Genomic DNA, 21,722 nt, shown 5'->3' on the forward strand with positions numbered 1-21,722 from the left:
AATCATCAGTATTAAAACAATAAAAGACCTGAAATATTTCAGTTGGTGTGCAATGAATCTAAAATATATGAAAGTTTAATTTTTATCATTACATTATGGAAAATAATGAACTTTTTCACAATATGCTAATTCTTTGAGAAGGACCTGACCTATATATATATATATATATATATATATATATATATATATATATATATATATATATATATATATATACACACTGTCATATCACCCAGCCCTAGATGATAAAATTGTGATTTCAGGTAAAAAAAAAAATCCCTTTAAGATGAAGTTATAAATTATTATTCAATAACATGATAATACTCACTGTAGTTTCTGCAGTTTACAGTGTGGATCCTCCAGTAGAGCAGAGAGTGGCTTCACTCCTGAATTTCCCAGTTTATTACAGCTCAGATTCAGTTCTCTCAGGTGTGAGGGGTTTGATCTCAGACCTGATATCAGAGCAGAACAGTCTTTCTCTCCAATACTGCAGTAACTCAGCCTGCAGAGAGTGAAGAAGAAGAATGATCTCTGAGATTGTGTCTAAGCTTCAGGTTAAGAGTCTGTTTCTGTGACATGGAGAAAAAAACAGCCTTATTGTGTGTGTTTGTATGAGCTCTGCTTTACACAGTAGGATCAGTAATATAAAGATTTTAACCCACCACGCAAACAAAAGCTGAACAACCTCTCTAATACCACAACTGGAAAGTAAAGGAAAAAATAATAAAAAATATAAGTTGAGATAACATGAAGTTGTTGAGTAGTTCCTGAATATTGTGAAAAACATTTTACAGGGGTGCAGTTTGAAAGTGGGGCAAGAACACAGATGTAATATTTATAATTGTTCATTCATTCACATTTCTCTGTAACTTGAAAATTAATACATATTTTGCCTTGGCTTTCATGGTTTATGTATGATAGTGAGTGTGACAGTGTCACAGTGAGAGTGTTATGCCCTGACATTTGTGTTTTTTTTTTCAGTATCTTGAAAACATATTTTCTAAAGTATGATAACAGTGTATTCAGCAACTTGTCTACAATAATATGTGAACAGCATGGAAGTACATGTTTGTGTTCTTGAGAAAATAATGTTTGTTTGGTCAGTGAAAAATCACCCCGTTTACTCGTTCATAGAGAACAATATACTGATTTAACATTTGTAAATCATGTTTTTGTGATAGAATGCCCTTATGAGAGGGAGTGACAATGACTATGAATACTTAGTGATTCACAACTCAGAGACAAAGGGCACCCCATAATGGGCCATCAATATGAATGTGACTGAGGCAAGTAAGAAAGAGTGTGAGGAGAGTAAAATAATGTGAGTTTTTGATTATTAGTGGTATTTTATTTACAACACAATATAATAAAAATATACACAGTCAAGGTCGAGGACACATGAATTAATATACTGATCTGAACACTGAGACTTGAATAGTAACACACCTTTGTGCCAAACATTCATAGACTCTAATATCATAGTGTTAACACTACTTTTATATCTTGTGGTTTTATATGCTATAAAACATTAAACAAACATCCTGGCATTGTGAGATATTTATACAATTAAATGACACATATATCAAAATGATTTACTTGATTTCATGCATATAGTCAGGAATCATAGTTTTGGAAAAGTCTAACTAGTAAAATGTGTACAAGTTAGTCACAATAACACAATAACAGATGCAAGTAATCTTAGGCTACTAATCAAAATGATATTCTCCACTGGATCTAGCTGCGCGACCCATCATGTTGTGAGGTAAATTCTGGGTTATTCCATAAACAAAAAGTAGCCGAGATGAACTTGCTTGTTTACACAGAGACGATGTGGTCATGTACTTGCGCACACATCTCACGTGGATGTTCAGAATCTAAAAAGACTAGTGGGCATGACTGCATTAGAGATAAGTTAAGATGGGAAAACTGGGGCTTGCGTTGGTTTCATACAGATTACTTTAACAGGGAATATTTGTTTTGGACGTGACTTTATTTAAAAGTAAACATTTCAAGCTTTCTATACATATATTTCTCATGTCTTTGAGGCGAGTATTCGCGGAGATTCAGCTTTTTTTATTTACATGTCTGTGAATTGAGGTGACTGCACCAGTGCGAGCTTCTCAATCACATGACTTGACTCAAGTCACAAATGTAAGAACTAGTGACTTTCTTAAAGGATTAGTTCACTTCCTTAAAAATTTCCTGGGAATAGCAACCTGGGATTATCAGAAATGGATAAATTAATATTTTATTTTGAATTAAGAAATAATTATATTAATTTTTATAGAAATTATTAAATTATATTTACCTATAGGCCTAGGATACTGGTCTTTATTGTGCATGATATCGCCTAGACAGCATTCTAATAAAGTTTATCATGAATAATTGTTACAGAAAGTACATAAAATAAAATAGGCCTACAAGAAAACATTTATATCCATCCCACAGTCTTGTAAGTCTGACTGTCTTTTTTCTGTGATATTAATATTGTTATTATTATATTAATATCCCTTCATTTCGATCTCTTAATGCCCTGAACACTCTTAACTGCTCTTCTCCCTCTACACCAACGACTGCACCTCTAAAGACCCCTCTGTGAAGCTTCTGAAATTTGCAGACGACAGTACAGTCATCGGTCTCATCCAGGACAGAGATGTGTCTGCTTACAGACAGGAGATTAAAGAGCTGGCTGTCTGGTGCAGTCACAATAACCTGGAGCTGAACTCAAAACTGTAGAGATGATTGTGGACTTCAGGAGGAACCCCCCTGCACTCCTCCCATTCACTGTGGCTGTAGTGGAGTCATTCAGATTCCTGGGAACCACCATCTCTCAGGACCTGAAGTGGGAACCTCACATCGACTCCATTGTTAAAAAGGTTGACCCAACAAAGGTTGTACTTCCTACACCAACTGAGGAGATTCAACCTGCCACAGGTGAAACAGTTATACTCTGCCATCGAGTCCGTCCTATGCCCTCCAATAACTGTCTGGTTTTGGTTCAGCTACAAAATCAGACATCAGAAGACTACAGAGAATGGTTTGGAATGCTGAAAGGATTATTGGTGCTCCCCCGCCTACCCTCCAAGAACTATATACATCCAGAGTGAGGAAAAGGGCTCAGAAAATCACTCTGGATCCCTCACATCCAAGCTATCTCCTTTTTTGCCAACTTTTGCCATCTGGTCGGCATTACATGGCACCAAATACCAGTACAACCAGGCACAAGAACAGTTTCTTTCCCCAAGCAATCTACCTAATGAAAAATTAATGTTCTCCCATTGTGCAATAAAAGTATGTGCAATAACCTTAATCCTAGTACATCCCTACAACTTATTTTTATTATTTTTTATTTTATTTTATTTTACTTTATTCTATTCCTATTCTATCTATAGCACACCTGTACATGCAATTTATTATTATTATTATTATTATTATTATTATTATTATTATTGTCTGTGGTTTATCTATATTTATGCATGTGTATTTTATTCAAATCTTAATTTTATTATCTCTGTGTTGTTGTCTCTGTGTAATGGAAGCTTGTGACACGAAAACAAATTCCTTTTATGTGCAAACATACTTGGCAATAAATCTCTTCTGACTTCTGAATAGTTTTGTAAATACTGTAAATGCCCAACATGGCAGTAAAGCTTTGATTATGCTATATGACTTACGGACATTTTTACTGAAGCCGCATTGCGCCGGGTGTATGATAGGGCCCTTTGTGTGTGTTTTATATATTTATTATGTTTCATGTATGTTTGATTTAACTGCTGAAGTTGTGTAAGTGTGTTTTAAATCTTTATTATGGCTACTTTAAATATAAGAAATATGCCATGTTTAGTCTCTTTTAAATGGGTGAATAATTTCTGAAAGCAGGATGCAGGTTAAATTTGGGTAAAATGCACCATGTCCACACTAATAATGATTGTGGACAAAAATGTTCACTGAACTCTGAGAGTTTGCAAATCATGCAATCAAAATGGACATTATGCCAATTCCATGCAAGAGCAGGAGAGTGTGGCGTAAACCCCGCCCACAACAAGATCCGAATGAGGGGGCCCACTTTTGGGGGTTGGACCTGAGTGACGTAACCCGGCAACCGGTACACGGGGCTCCACCCGGCAACTTTAACCATCCATTCACCACTCGAGTGGTTTCCAGGAAAACTCACCATCGACCAACCATCAACCAATCAGCACCGCCGTGATTTCCTCCAGAAACCTACATCATGAAGAGAACACGCTCACTGAAGCATTTTAATGCATGTACAATTTCCTCACTCTTGTTGAAATGGTGCAAATCTCGTTAAGCAAACAAACCAAGGTTGAATTGCTAGTATTATTCTCTCAGGTTGCGGTTTAAGAAATAGTGTCTAATGCTGGATACTCGGCACGGGTTACTCGATCAATTTCTGTATTCTGAATTCCTGAATTCCCTTACAGCCTATTATTTTAATATGTATTTACAATAACAAACATTTGCTCCGCCTTGGCCCTCCGGATCCTCCCCGTCACCCTTGCTCTGTGGCTCTCCGTTTCTGCCCTGCTCTCTTCTCCCACCTGCTCCACCACTGTCAGTCAGCCCCCTGGAGTTATCAGCCCTTCATCCACTATTGCTCCTCCCTCCATCGGCTCCACTGTGGGCCACATTTATGGCTGCAGTCTGGGTCCTACCTGGCTCCTCCTGCTTTGGCTCCCTCCTGTCTTCTCCCTGGCTCCTCCCACCATCTTTGCCACTCTGGCTTCTCCTGTCTCTTTCGTGGCTCCTCCCTCCATCTGATCCTCCCTGGTCCCTTCTGGTTTCTTCCTTTATTGATGACTGAATTTTGCTTGTGTTTGGATGTACTTCCCTTCAGAATTATCAGTAAAGGTCTTTGTGGATTATTCTTTTTTCGTTATGCGCTTTGTATTGCACCAGCACCTGTGACACTAACATTCCATCAAATGCAAATGTCAAGTTCACTTACGCCATGCACAACTATGAAGCCTCACAGTAGGAATGATAGAAATAGCAACACCTGAATCAATGTCAATGTCTATTGTCCACACACAACAATAACACAGCTCGTGATGTGTCCTGTCCTTGATACAAATTTCTCTATCTCAGTAATCCACAGCTAATGCACTACTGTAAGCATATGATGTGATCCAATGGCAGAAAGTCCAAAATAATAACACAGAAGAATAACAGACACTTTAAACAAACAAATATCAATGAATGAATTAATGAGATATGAAGGTTTTGTGTGTGTTTGTGTAACATACAGAAATCTGTATCTAATGATAATTTAAATTACACTGATGATTTAGACTGAATATTTAGTCATCCATTAAAAGTTCTAGAATTACTTATAAAGCCATAAACTGTACAGTCGTGGCCAAAAGTTTTGAGAATTACATAAATATTGGAAATTGGAAAAGTTGCTGCTTAAGTTTTTATAATAGCAATTTGCATATACTCCAGAATGTTATGAAGAGTGATCAGATGAATTGCATAGTCCTTCTTTGCCATGAAAATTAACTTAATCCCAAAAAAAAACCTTTCCACTGCATTTCATTGCTGTCATTAAAGGACCTGCTGAGATCATTTCAGTAATCATCTTGTTAACTCAGGTGAGAATGTTGACGAGCACAAGGCTGGAGATCATTATGTCAGGCTGATTGGGTTAGAATGGCAGACTTGACATGTTAAAAGGAGGGTGATGCTTGAAATCATTGTTCTTCCATTGTTAACCATGGTGACCTGCAAAGAAACGCGTGCAGCCATCATTGCGTTGCATAAAAATGGCTTCACAGGCAAGGATATTGTGGCTACTAAGATTGCACCTAAATCAACAATTTATAGGTTCATCAAGAACTTCATGGAAAGAGGTTCAATTCTTGTAAAGAAGGCTTCAGGGCATCCAAGAAAGTCCAGCAAGCGCCAGGATCGTCTCCTAAAGAGGATTTAGCTGCGGGATCGGAGTGCCACCAGTGCAGAGCTTGCTCAGGAATGGCAACAGGCAGGTGTGAGCGCATCTGCATGCACAGTGAGGCGAAGACTTTTGGAAGATGGCCTGGTGTCAAGAAGGGCAGCAAAGAAGCCACTTCTCTCCAAAAAAATCATCAGGGACAGATTGATCTTCTGCAGAAAGTATAGTGAATGGACTGATGAGGACTGGGGCAAAGTCATATTCTCCGATGATGACTTTGTTTCAGACCCACTTTAAGTATGTTCTTTTTTACATTACACACCTTACATTTAAATTAATATTAAATACAATCATTTAATAGAACACTTATTGTGATCATAAGTTTTCACAATATACTTATATTTGAAAATACCATCCTGTAGGATCTCTGTCTCAAAGAGGCCCAAATAACTATGGAATCTTTAAATTCCAACGGAAAACCAAAACAAAGTTCTACTCAGCCATTTGCAGTTGTAAAACTGATCAATGGTTAACCGAGGAGCTCAGTTATCTCTAACAGTTCCTGTCTTTTCAAGAGACACAGAAAGCAGTGATAGACTTAATCCAATCATGAGAAGAAAGAACCCCCTTTTATTAAGAACATGTCATCCACAAATGGTCGATTCTCCCCTGCTGACCAAGCTTCGCTCACACCCATGTACGACAGGAAGGGAGTGATTTAGCGAACAAGCTCCAGGTCTGCAAAAACAACGGATCTAAAGAACAGTGATAACGTGACTCAATCAACCTTTTTGTCTGAGACCATTCAAGGACCAGATGTGCAGTGCAACTTTGACCAGCTTCAGTATAAATCGATAATCCAATAAACAAAGACGGATTTACAGCTCCACATCTGAGCGGGTAGATCAGCAAACCTACACCTCTTGACTTTTAGCGACCACAGAAAATTCTTCCTTTCCTCCCAATTCCAGAAAACCGTGCTCTTACCTTTATTTGCAGACAAAGAAACACATGGACAATTTCAAAAGATAATCATTTCAAGTATTGCCTCTAGGGCAACTTTATCCACGAATAATGTGTTTTACGCTCAATGTGTTTTACGTAATCAATGGAGTTTAACCAATGTTTTATAACCTTTTTTAATAGATAAGGTTATTTACGTGTATGCAAGATGTCTGACATTGGATGTTGAATAAAAACTTGTTTTATTTCTAAAATGTTGATTTGGTATCATACATGTTACAACTCTTTATGTAAGTATTAACAAAATCTGGCAAGGATGTTCCCCACATGACAGGCAGAACATTAGGTTAATTTATGCATGGAAAGGGAACCATAAGGGGACCCCACCTTGCCACAAACTGATTGGAACACCATGACACGGGACAGAGTTATGCGGCTGGATCAAAAACCCAATGTCCGAACAGATTCTTTGCTCGCTCTTTCACCTTTGTATTGATCATGACCCAGCTTGCGCACATCACCACACCATCACGCGATCGGGCCATCCATCTTGTGAACTCAGACTCTCTCAGACGAACTTCGAGTCTCCTCCGTAACCAAGCAATGTCCATTCACCACGAGGGCTTTTCCCAAAAAAAGCGAATCAGCAACATGGGGACTCCATCAGACAAGCCACAGAGGAACCCCGCTCAGCTTTCACCAAAGTAGCTTAATAAATCAACACTAACAGTTATTATGACCTTAGCCAGGGCATAATATAAATATCCAAATTGCTTAGATATACTGATGTTCAGGGCCGTCGCTATTGGGGTGAAAAGTGGTGACGATTATAGGGGCCCACGGCTGAGGGGGGGCCCCCGGCAATCTCGACCGTCTGGCTGAAGCCAATCTAAAAAGACGATCAGGACAGGTGACAGGCCACTGCTGCGTGTCGTCACGAAAAAAAGCTTATAATTTTCACGTGTTTTTAAGCCACTTGCCAATTTAAATATTCAAAAGAGTTTAAAGCATTTAAACACAAGACGCGTAAAAGCTCAACTGATAGCTGGTTACTCGTGCGCTGTGTTCACAAGCAGAGAGCCGCGTCTCACAGACAGCAACACTGAACCGAGCTCTCATTTGCGAAGTTCTCCTCGAAGTTCCTCCTGAACCTGAACGAACAAATACAAATCGAACTTGTTTAAACAAACAGAAAAGGATGTGAAAGAGCCCAATTCAGCACCCGTGGTGCTCTGGTGTTCAGGGCTCACGCAGAGAGAGGCGTTTTAAAACGCTTGAACACTGAATTTGCCTCTTTTTGCACTTGTACCGACAAATACATACAAAATGTCAAAATTACCGTCTTGGAAAGTATGTTCGAAAAAACTGTCGGTTATGTCTTAAGTGAAAGTTAACAGTTGAGAAAAAAATCGGATGTATAGGCTATTATATTGGATGCATTGATTGTCTCTTAAAGAGACCTTGCCTAATTTAGCTAATAGCTGCTGTAATGTTAATCCAAGAAAATGAAAGAAAGAAAATCACTCACTGCTCTTGACTGAATTACTTTGTAGGTTTAACAAGATTTAATGCACAGTCAAACCAACAATTATTCAGACACCAGATATAATAAAAGTGAACTGTGACATATTATACCCAAAAAGTCTTCATACAGTGGACTACTAATAAAATTGCTAAAAAAAAAAAAAAAAAAAAATGCCATGTTTTGCTTACGTGTTTTTTCCTGAATTAATAATAATGCAACATGTTTACACCACAGGCTGAACAAAATTAAGCATTGCTTGGTAATTTGTCAACAAAGTATTGATATTTGTGTAAATATTGTCATACTAACAGTTGTCTGAAGTTTTGGTTGATTGTAATTCATTACATATCTTTCTATCAAAGTTATCTGAGATTATCAAGTTTAACTCTGAGTTCTTGTCATATTTTATTTACATTTTCTAAACTACAGCAAATAAACTGTGATAATGTGAGAAATGTTGAAGTCTGAATAAATTTTGGTTTGATTGTACATTTAATTTTTACAGCGAAGACTATGCAGTGCTATTTTACATTTAATTATTCAGTTTCTGTACCTGGATATCTACAAACTTGAAAAAAAAAACTTTAAATAGCACAAATAAATAAATAGAACGAACATACAAATTAATCAATTTCAAACAGGGCCCACTGGTAAAACCTGCACCGGGGCCCCACAAAACCCAGCTACGGCCCTGCTGATGTTAACGTCTCGCTGGACGGACAGTTGATAAAGTGTAAACTATCAAATTTGGAATCAGTTCAATCAGGTTGATTTTGAATCTTCAGATTTGATTCCCTCTGAAAACCTGAGCTAAAATTCCTCACAGTCCTGTGATTACATCTGTAATTAATTTCTGTAGTTACATCTATAATTACACTGTTGACTCTACCTCTACTCCTTAAACCTAACCAGACCACCAAACGTGCCTCTAACCTCATCCCACCTTAGTAACAGCAAAAGTGTTAAGCAATTCAACATGAACACAACATTGTATCTAACAATTCATTATTTTATTATTAAAGGCCACTTATGCAAAATCCACTTTTACATGGTGTTTAGAAATAAATGTGTGTTTGCAGTGTGTGAACACTGTGCACCTACTTTGGATGTGTGTGCTCAGAAAACACTATATCAGAAGTTTAAACTGATTGCTGAACAACAGCTCATTTGCATTTAAAGATAGAGGCATAAAAACAGTGTGTTTCTGCTTCCACTTAAAATAAGCATTTTCAAAATGATATAAATGACCTGTGGGGTATTTTGAGCTGGAACTTCACAGGCACATTCTGGGGACACCTGAGACTTATATTACATCTTGAAAACCTATAGGTTACCTTTAGGTACATAGTATTTAAAGACAGCTAATATAAAGTGGGACCAAAGTTTCAAATCAAATCAATATTTCTTGTTACAGATAAACATTATTGGTGAACATTACATTTAATGTGGATTTTTAAATTGTTTAATGTTTTGATAATACTGTATGTAGTTTATGTGGTTTATTATTTGGTTTCTTGGTTTGTTATTGTTGAGGTTTAGTTCTTTAATGTGTTGGTGGTTTGATCTCAGAGCTGAAATCAGAGCAGCACAGCCTTCCTCTCCAATACTGCAGTTCAACAGCCTGCAGAGAGTGAAGAACATGAATGACCACTGAGATTGTGTTTAAGCTTTAGGGTGAGTCTGTTTCTGACATCGAGGAAAAAAAAACTCCTTCTGTGGGCCCCATTTTAACGATCTAAATGCAAAGTGTAAAGCACACGGCGCAGGTGCACTCAGGGCGTGTCCAAATCCACTTTTGCTATTTTAATGACGGAAAAGTGTTCGGCACGCCCGGGCGCATGGTCTAAACGGGTTGTCCCTATTCTCTTAATGAGTAATGGGTGTTTTTTGGGTGTAACGTGCAATAAACCAATCAGAGTCTCATCTTCCATTCCCTTTAAGAGTCAGTTGACGGATTTGCTATTTACACGGCGGAATTGGGCAAGCGCAAAGACAGAACGTGTCTCCGAGATGAAACGGAGCTGCTCATGTGCAAGCAAATAGATAGCCTAATTCTGATACATGCGATGACTATCCATTATGACACGTAGGGATTTTTATATGTAATTGGCCTACAAAAAATTCTTATGCATTGCAATTCTTTAATTTTTTTATATTTGGCATGTTTGTGTGCTGCTGTGCGTCCCTGTGTTTCATAAGCAGCGAGTCAACGCGTTGTGGACCCGCCTATACTAACACACTCTTTAAATAACAAAGAAAAACATTGCACCAGACTTTAGACCAGGTTTGAGTTGGTCTAAGGCACAGTCTATTTTCAGCTCCTTAAAATAGCAATGCACCAGCCAGTGTGTTTGTATGAGCTCTACTTTTCTCTCACACACCAAGATAATTGCTATAGAGATTTCCGGCACAAGCACAAGCTAAGCAATGAATTTAAGTAGTCTCTTTGCAGTTAGAAAGTGGGTCATAAGCACAGACATAGTATTTTTAATTACGCTATTCAATTCAATTGCTAACAAGCGTTTACCAATAATTAAAGTACTTTTTCTAAACTCTTAACACAGCAACACACCTACATCACACAATTAGCCAAATAGTTATTTTTCTGGCCAAAACCACATTTTGTTAAATAAATAGAAACTCTACTTTTCAAAATGCTTAATACCTTTTTCTACATATACTAACTCTTTCAAAACACAGCAAACCCAATTCAAAATCGAGTCATTCGGACAAAACATCAGCACTACTTTTCTATCCAGTAGGAACATATAATCAATCATAGCACAGTGACTGTCAAAATACTAACAGTTGATGGCTTTACATTTACATGTACTTTCCTGTACATGTTTGACATACATGTTTCAGTTCTACCTGCATATAGACAATATAAAAATCCATTGTTTTATGTAATTGAGTTACCTTCAACTGAAACCCATTTTACATTTTTAAGGGTTGAATATGTTAATTCTTGGCAACATACTGTCTAAAACTGAACGAGTCATTTCTTTATAGAATGTTCAATAGAAAAAATAGGGTCCTCTATGCAGAAATTCAACTGAAACCTTGATTGAAATTGCTCTCCAGCAGTGTTGGGTGTAACACGTTACTGTAATTAAATTACTTATCCACTGAAAAAGTAAAGTAAGGGATTACTGGTCACTTTTAGGTAATTTAATTACAGTTACTTATAAAGTATTTGCGTTACATACAGTAAATCATTTCAACAGTTCTAAAATCAATATTGAATTTCAAATCTAAATTTACTGTCTAAAGATAAAATTGAATGCAGCGTCTTTAACCCTCTGCATGCCAGCACATTCACTTTTTCCTGATTCACAGCGAAATCTTAAATATTCAGATACTGATAAGACTAAAATCAATCAAATCTAAAAGGGCCAACTTTTATTTGTGAACACTGACAATAACAACAAAACATTGTGCTTTTGCAAAATAAACAAAACAAACAGGGTGCAATTTCTGCCATCTATGTCTCCATGAGCAACTTTCTACAGGTCACAAACTCAGTGAATATTTGGCACAGAGGCATGAGAACTATGTCTATAGAAAGCTTGTGTCTACTTTTAAATGAACGAATTTAAATCGAAAACAAATATTCTCTGCTTATGTAATACGTATGAAACTAAAGCAATGTACAGTCTTTACCGTATCCGAGCTTATTATATGCAGTCACCTGTGCGCAAACACCCTCATCTAGATACAAAAAATAGAAAAAATAAAAAATAAAAAAAATCAAGATTCGTCTAATTTTCATCGTTTTTAAAAAAGGGGCCCTGCTATGAAGAATTTACTTCAGAAGGACAGCACAATCTGACACAGCGTTATTCAGCAGAGAAGATAATTTATGTAATTTATACTTACCTACATTAGTTAACGTGTTATTTTTACATAAACTTGTACTAGGGCTGTGCAATTAATAGCATTTGATTGTCATGCGCATCTCGTCAGTAAAGCTGGTCCCGTGATTAGTAGTAAATCACCATCACCTGCTTTCAAGATTGAGCGGCTTTCACTACACAGAGCCGTAATTCACTGACAATTATGAATTACGAATTAATTATGAGGGCGATTTTGCCTAATTGTCAGTGAACTACGGCTCTGTGTAGTGAAAGTGGCTCAATCTGAAAGCAGGTGATGGTGATTTACTACTAATCACTGGACCGGCTTTACTGATGAGATGCGCATGACAATCAGATGTGATTAGGCTAATTGCACAGCCCTAACCTGTACGGTTTTTACTAGTTGGGCTTTTCCTGAACATCTTGCCAAACTGAAATGTATTGTTTAACTTTTCTTAAGCTTTTTTTTTTTTATTATTATTCAGAGTATTTATATTTGTTAACCAAAGAGGGTTACTTTATATATATATATATATATATATATATATATATATATATATATATATATATATATATATATATATAAATAAATGTTTAAGTATTACAGTTGTTTTAAAGCTAAAAGGCTAAACTATTCTATGTTTGACTCAAATTGATAGAATAGAGTTTAATTTCTATTAAGGTTTATAGGGATTTTAAGATGTAGCCTAATTAGAGATTTGAATAATTAAGTTACTTATTGAGTAACTAAGTTACTTTTTAGACAGAGTAATTAGTAAAGTGATTTAAATACAATATTGATATTGTTATTAGTAATAGTAATTACTTTTTGGAAGTAACTTACCCAACCCTGCTCTCCAGTGGGTGGGGGTTTGATGTGGATGGTGCTCCATGGTAGCTGATGCCAGTGATTACAGGTTTTTTTTTTAATTGCTAACAAGTGTGATGATTTTGGCTCACATTTAACAAAAACCCACCAATCTCAACCAATTAAAATACTTTATAAGACCAATTGAAAAAAAAAAAAAATAATGAATTGTTGGCCTTCTGTAATGTATGTTCATTTACTGTACATGTACTCAATACTTAGTAGGGGCTCCTTTTACTTTAATTACTGCCTCAATTCAGCATGGCATGGAGGTGATCAGTTTGTGGCACTGCTTAAGTGGTATGGAAGCCCAGGTTTCTTTGACATTGGCCTTCAGTTCATTTGCATTTTTTTGGTCTCTTGTTTCTCATTTTCCTCTTGACAATACCCCACAGATTCTCAATGGGGTTCAGGTCTGGTGAGTTTGCTGGCCAGTCAAGCACACCAACACCATGGTCATTTAACCCACTTTTGGGGCTTTTGGCAGTGTGGGCAGGTGCCAAATACTGCTGGAAAATGAAATCAACATCTTCAAAAAGCTGGTCAGCAGAAGGAAGCATGAAGTGCTCCAAAATTTCTTGGTAAACGGGTGCAGTGACACAGTGGACCAACACCAGCAGATGACATTGCACCTTAAATCACAGACTGTGGAAACTTAACACTGGACTTCAAGCAACTTGGGCTATGAGCTTCTCCACCCTTCCTCCAGAACCTCTAGGACCTTGGTTTCCAAATGAAATACAAAATTTGCTCTCATCTGAAAAAGGACTTTGGACCACTGGGCAACAGTCCAGTTCTTCTTCTATTTAGCCCAGGTAAGACACCTCTGACGTTGTCTGTGGTTCAGGAGTGGCTTAACAAGAGAAATACGACAACTGTAGCCAAATTCCTTGTCACGTCTGTGTGTGGTGGCTCTTGAAAAGTCCATTCCTTGTGAAGTTCACTCAAATTCTTGAATCGATTTTGCTTGACAAACCTCATAAGGCTGCGATTCTCTCAGTTGGTTCCGCATCTTTTTCTTCCACACTTTTTCCTTCCACTCAACTTTCTGTTAACATGCTTGGATACAGCACTCTGTGTACATCCAGCTTCTTTGGCAATGAATGTTTGTGGCTCACCCTCCTTGTGAAGGGTGTCAATGATTGTTTTCTGGACAACTGTCAGATCAGCAGTCTTCCGCATGATTGTGTAGCCTAGTGAACCAAACTGAGAGACCATTTTGAAGGCTCAGGAAACCTTTGCAGGTGTTTTGAGTTGATTCGCTGATTGGCATGTCACCATATTCTAATTTGCTGAGATGGTGGGTGAATTGGTGGGTTTTTGTTAAATGTGAGCCAAAATATCACAATTAAAAGAACCAATGACTTAAACTACTTCAGTCTGTGTACATTGAATTTATTTAATACATGAGTTTCACAATTTGAGTTGAATTACTGAAATAAATGAACTTTTCCACGACATTCTAATTTAGAGTTTGCACCTGTATAGTCAATCATAGCACAGTGACTGTCAAAATACTAACAGTTGATGGCTTTACAACAACTGCATTACTTTCTTGTACACATTTGGCATGTTTCAGTTCTACCTGCATATAGACAATATAAAAATCCATTGTATTTTGTAATTTAGTTAACTTCAACTGAAACCCATTTTACATTTGATGAATGTGTTCATTCTAGGGAACATACTGTCTAAAACTGAGTCATTACTTTATAGAATGTACTATAGAAAAAAATATGTATGTATATGAAATTCAATTGGAATCTTGATTGAAATTGCTCTCCAGTGGGTGGGGGTTGGATGTGGATGGTGCCCTATGGTAGCTGATGCCAGTGATCAACAAAAATTACAACATACATGGCCTTTAGTTACTATGCAAGCTTGTTTCCACAGGATAAAAAAAGTAAAAATGGTAATTGTGAACTTTTTATCTCACAATTAGGACTTCTGTTCTTGGAACTGTGAGTTTACATCTTGCAATTCAGACTTTATCAGAATGCCATGAGATAAATTCACAATTGCAAGAAATAAAAGTCAGAACTGTGAGATGAAAAAAAGTCACAATTACCCTTTACCCTTTATATTCCATGGCAGAAATGAGCTTTCAAAGGTTCCACATGTGTAACAGGGGAAAACAAACAAACATAAAAATGCACAGTCCAGCACACATTCTTTTTCTCCTCCCTCACCTCTTCTTCTCCCTTTTTCTGATCCAACTACTCCTCTCTCTCCTCCAACTATTCCTCTTCCTCTCCCAGGCATTATTTTTTCTCTCTCTCCGATTCTTTGTGTTGCTCTGCATCCACAAAACCAATTCAAAAATATATTTTTTACTTTTTGTTGATGTAATGGAAAGAGCATCAACACCTGACTATTCCTTCAACTGAATCAGCTATTTCTAAATATATTAGTAATCTGTTACTTAAAAATGCTTATCAGGTGTTACAATATTTTATATAGAGATATTTTTTCAATACTTTTGAGCTGCTTTTGTTGCAGAAGTAGAGGCTTTACACTATATTTAAAGTTTGGAACATTAGGTCTTCATTTCTGTCATGCTGTGTTTAAGCATTTGTAAAAAAAAAAAAAAAAAAAAAAAAAAATTATGATTTTGGTGTGGGGTAAACTTATGTGGAAAGAAAATGTAAGCATTTTAGAAACGTGATAATTTACTGAATATTGTGTGAAACCAACATGAATTGTATTAAAGGTATGGTCACAACAGACTGATGTTGTGTTAATTGTGTATAGTGTTTTGAAAATGTGACTACAGATTGGACAAAAGGATGTTAGCAATAGAAAAAAAACTGTATTTATTCATTCTTGAGATACATTTTTATTAGGATCCAGATTTCTGTAATCTGGAAATTAATAAATATGTTTTTCTTTTCGTAGCCATGGTTTCTGTTAGTATAGTGGGGATTACACTGATTGTTTAATGTTGATCAGCAGCAGCATTCCTCCACAGACAGAAGTGACTGCTGTCTATCTACTACATGGATGCATTTGTCACATTTGGTTGGCAGATCTTTAGTTGTCTCTGCAAAAACAGCATGATTTATTGCTGTCCATACAGCAATTTAAGAATTTAACATGGTCTAGAATGTCACTGCACAGTGAAAATGTATTTAAGTGACTACATGTCATGTGAATGTTCCATTTTTCTAAATTTATACTGTGTTTTAGTGGGAGAAATATGATGGTTTTGTGTGTAAGAGAGAAAGAGAGATCTGTATGATACTGATGATTTAGATCAAATTTTGATTCATCCATTAAAAGTTATAGACTTAATTATAAATCCATAAACTGAAGAATTCAGTTATATTTAACACTAACATGACATTATGATTATCTGTTGAATCACAGGAGTTCATCATGTATCTTCATACTGTTTATCCTTTACTATCAATGGCCAAATTAAAGAGTTAAAAGGGTCACATCAATATTTCTCAATAAAGGTAAAACCTATTCAATAACATGATAACACTCACTGTAGTTTCTCCAGTTTACAGTGTGGATCCTTCAGTAGAGTAGATAGTAGCTTCACTCCTGAATCTCCTGGTTTGTTATAGCTCAGATTCAGTTCTGTCAGGTGTGAGGGGTTTGATCTCAGAGCTGAAATCAGAGCAGCACATCCTTTCTGTGTAATACCACAGCTGGAAAGACTGCAAAGAAAACACAGAAAATTAAAGATGAGTTATTAGTGCTTGACTCACGAGTCTAATGTAATTGTTTTCTTTTGCTGTTTTAATTGAAAAACACAGATGTAATATATACCATACATATCAATTATCAAATCAGGCAGTGGAGTTAGTGACTCAGATTCAAGTTCAGACACAAACGGAAATGACTTCAGATTTGACTCAATAGATAATATGAATATTCCAAAACTACTTGAGCCTACTTGAGTGTACAATGCAATATTTTTTTTCTGATTTAATTTTGAAAATAGAAAAAAAATTAGAAAAAAAAACACCTTTTCATTTTATATGAAAAAAAATGTAATTGATTTTATTATTATTATTATTATTTCAGATAAAGAGCTTGAATATTCGATTTCCAGGCAAGCAGACATGAAACACACATTACCTCTTATTGGTCAACCAAAGACCAACCTGTGCTTTACAAACACTTTGATAACTGTTACAAGTCCATGAAATTAGTCAGATTAAAACTGAAACTCAATTGTGCTTCACAGTTTTGTACAATATTCATCAGATGGTTTGTGGACTTGTCATCTGAGGCTCAGACTAATTAACCAGACAATACTTTGCTTATTTAAGAAAGTACTGAATGTTATCAAATTAAACATGGTAAGTTTTATCAAAGATATATATATATATATATATATATATATATATATATATATATATATATATATATATATGTGTGGGTGTGTGTGTGTGTGTGTGTGTGTGTGTGTGTGTGTGTGTGATGTACATTCACATAGTCATGAAATAATACAAGCTAGCCTTATCCATGCCATATATGTTTTTTAAAAAGCATAAATTTATATATAAAAAAACTAAAAGCATTTTTGTCTAATAATTTAATTTAATGAAACTAAATTATTATACTTATGAATTATTAAACTGAATTATTAGAATTATTTTTATTTAATTTATTTCAACAAACCTGAATATAATGAAAAAAATCACAGGTCCCAGGCACTCAAAAAGAATTCAGGTGGAGAAGGTAAACGTTAAAAAGCCTTTATTGTGGTATGGCCAATATCAAAATTAAAAAGCCGACATGTTTCGACCGCAATGGTCTTCCTCAGGGCAAAGTGATAATCAATAAAAATACTCCAAACCACTCCCATCATCAATAAGCAATTAATGGACTAATTAAGTTCGATATCAACATACGGGTAATCAGGTGTATGAGATCAGGAAACTAAAAAGTAAAGGAAAAAAACCCCCCAAAAATATAAATACATATATACACATATATACATACATATGTATGTATATACATAATATATATACACATACATACACATATAAAAGTGACAAAAGTGACAAAGTGAAAGTGAAAGTGACGTGACATTCAGCCAAGTATGGTGACCCATACTCAGAATTCGTGCTCTGCATTTAACCCATCGAAGTGCACACACACACAGAGCAGTGAACACACACACACACTGTGAACACACACCCAGAGCGTGGGCAGCCATTTTATGCTGCGGCGCCCAGTTGGGGGTTCGGTGCCTTGCTCAAGGGCACCTAAGTCATGGTATTGAAGGTGGGAGAGAGAACTGTACATGCACTCCCCCCACCTACAATTCCTGCCGGCCCGAGACTCGAACTCACAACCCTTCGATTGGGAGTCCGACTCTCTAACCATTAGGCCACAACTTCCCACATACATATACATAAACAGATACATACATATGATAATATTAAAGTAACACAAAACAATGATAAATGTAGTAAATACAAACTGAATGTAACCCCAGACTATATCATAAAAAACATTTGAACTCTATATCCTCATTCAACCCTGGGTAATTAAGTGCATCCAAACGATGGATCCAAAATGACTCCCGTTGACTCAGTTTACGAATCCTATCGCCACCTCTATTTAAAGGTCTAACGTGTTCTAAAACCTCAATTTTTAGTAAAGAATCATTTTTGTTATGTTTATGTAAGAAATGTGTGGCCATATGGTAATCTGGATTATTGGTACGAATAGCATACTTATGTTCAGCTAATCGATCACGCAAACATCTCTTGGTTCTGCCTACATAAAATACATCCTTACATGGGCAAGATAAACGATATATAATAAAGGTGGTGTTGCAGTTAATAAAATCTCTGATTTTGTATATTTTATTGGATTTAAAATCCACAAAGTTTTTTGGATGGGATAATGTTACTGCAATGAGGACAATTCATACATCGATATAAACCAATGGGTCTCTTGAGCCAATTTTCTTTTATCGCAGGAGGAAGATAACTATGAACCAATTTATCACAAAGTGTCGGAGCTCTACGATACGACACCAACGGAGGTTGCGGAAAAATCTGTTGAAGTACAGGATCAGACTTGATAATAGCCCAGTTATCTAAAATAATCCGTTTGATATGTCTAGCCTCCATGCTATATTGTGTGACAAAAATAGGGTGAGATTGAGTGTCTGTTTTGTGTACCTTCTTAATAAGGGTGTCGGCATGTTTTAATAATTGAGCTCTAGACCGTGCATGAGCAACAGTATCTGATTTGTAAGCTCTTTTTATGAACCGTTCTGACATATTGTCCGCCTGTCTCTCAAAATCAGCATTATCATCACAAATACGTCGTAAACGTTGGAATTGGCCAAATGGTATGTTCTCAATAAGATGTGGAGGATGAAACGAATCAGCTCTAAGAATAGTATTTTTAGACGTCTTTTTCCTAAAGATCGTGGTATGTAACATACCGTCTACATCAATAGAGATGGTCAAATCTAAGAAGTCAATTTTGTGTTTAGAATATTCAATAGATAATTTGATATTACTATTAATAGAGTTAAGGTATTGGTGAAACTCCAATACCTGAGTCTCAGTTCCATTGAAAATGAAGAGTAAATCATCTATATAACGACCATACCAAGTAATACAATGATGAAAATGATTAATCAGATTGAGTACATGTAATTTCTCCCATAATCCCAAATAGAGACAAGCATAATTTGGTGAAAAACAGCAACCCATGGGTACTCCAATTTTTTGTCTGTACAATTTATCAGTAAATATAAATACATTGTTGTGAATAATAAATTCAGTAAGTTGTACAATAAAATGAGATGGAGGTTTTGTATCAGTTCTCTCAGATATAAAGTGTCTTAAAGCATGCAGCCCCTCCTCATGATCAATATTGGTATATAACGATTCCACATCCATAGTAATTAAGTATTGAGAACCCACATTACCCAACTTAGACAGACTGTTTAGGACATCAACAGTATCCTCAATAAAAGAGGGGAGAGTCTTAACAAAGTGTTTGATGAAAAAATCAACGAATTTAGACGCTGGTTCAGTAAGTGTACCATTTCCCGAAATAATGGGTCGCTCAGGAGGATTATCAAAAGGAGGTTTATGTACTTTAGGTAATAAATAAAATGTAGCCAAAGCAGGGTATTCAACAGTCATATATCTCATTTCACTTTCAGTAATCCAATTAGAGTTATTGGCATGAGTTAAAATGTTATGAAAAGCATTAGTTAACTCAGACAAGGGATTAGTACAAATTCTTTCATAATGCTTGGTATCTAATTGTCTGGTTGTCTCTTGAATATACATCTCTTTGGATAAAACCACTACCGCCCCTCCTTTATCTGCCGGGCGGATAATGATATTGTTCATATTCGTGAGTTCTTTAAGAGCATTAAATTCTGTAATAGACAGATTGGATTTCTGTATTGGTTTAGATCTGGTATCAAAAATTTTTTTGCACATCAAAATCAACTTTTTTACAAAAGGCAATCAGAGAAGGATTAGATCCCATAGGTGTAAATAGGGATTTAGGTCTAAATAAAGACTGAATGTCCGTTCTGGCAGTATTGTCAGCAGCCATCGGCTGTTCAGGTGTATAATCACAAGAAATCACAGGATAAAATCCCATAGTTCCCTTGTCAAAGTTATGTCCTGACTTGTGATAGAACACCTTTAAATGTAAATTACGATAAAAACTGAACAAATCCACTCTAGTATTGAATAAGCTAGAGGTATGAGTGGGTGAAAAAGATATATATGTATTTATATATATATTTTTTTTGTCCTTTACTTTTTAGTTTCCTGATCTCATACACCTGATTACCCGTATGTTGATATCGAACTTAATTAGTCCACTAATTGCTTATTGATGATGGGAGTGGTTTGGAGTATTTTTATGTGTGAGCACACTAATTGATTATCACTTTGCCCTGAGGAAGACCATTGCGGTCTTTTTAATTTTGATATGGGCCATACCACAATAAAGGCTTTTTAACGTTTACCTTCTCCACCTGAATTCTTTTTGAAAACTCACCGGAGCGCCGGGTTGAATTGTTTTCTATAAACCTGAATATAACTTTTAACTGAATGATGATGCTCCTAATCTAATATTTTGACACTGGATTCACACTGGATACGCAAGCAGAGCGGAGATGGATCAGAAGCTGTGCGTATACAGAGCGGGAGCAGCAGTCATTGTGCTTGCACACTAGAAACTGAACTGCGGCTTGTGTACTGCAAATACAGATGAGTATCGTCCATTTGGTCACTTTTTTCAGCTGTTCTCTGACAACTGTCTCTCATGTGCTTTGATTTAAGATATGGGCAACACACTCTGCTGCGATGCGGCCGTGTTTCCCTCTATCCCACACACATGCATATGTTAATGGGCAAATTTAAGAAATTAAAAGGGTCACATCAATATTTCTCAATAAAGGTAAAACCTATTCAAGACAGAATGTGCCAATGATGTGTTTTCGTGTATTTATTAAGCCTATTTTTGCTGATAAAAATGTGTGTGCTGATATCATGTAAACTACCTATTTACAGCACGTTATGTGTATATATGTGTGGGACAGAGGGGATCACGGTCTCGTCGCAGCAGAGTGTACTGCCCATC

The 21,722-nt window shown here is 36.2% G+C and overlaps 1 protein-coding gene across 3 annotated transcripts in view; it reads right to left on the minus strand.

Annotated features, from left to right (window-relative positions):
- LOC109047323 (aminoacylase-1-like) overlaps window positions 1–21,722 on the minus strand; it is a 90,716-nt gene that overhangs the window by 10,083 nt on the left and 58,911 nt on the right. For all 3 annotated transcript variants that reach the window (XM_042712177.1, XM_042712180.1, XM_042712179.1), the window contains exons 7-8: window positions 16,619–16,792; window positions 329–502 (exon numbers count right to left, since the gene is read on the minus strand). In XM_042712177.1, the coding sequence (XP_042568111.1) occupies window positions 329–502; window positions 16,619–16,792 (348 nt within the window). The remainder of the gene's footprint in view (window positions 1–328; window positions 503–16,618; window positions 16,793–21,722) is intronic.

The sequence above is a fragment of the Cyprinus carpio genome, chromosome A22 (genome assembly GCF_018340385.1).
Source record: "Cyprinus carpio isolate SPL01 chromosome A22, ASM1834038v1, whole genome shotgun sequence".
NCBI classification, from domain to species: domain Eukaryota; kingdom Metazoa; phylum Chordata; class Actinopteri; order Cypriniformes; family Cyprinidae; genus Cyprinus; species Cyprinus carpio.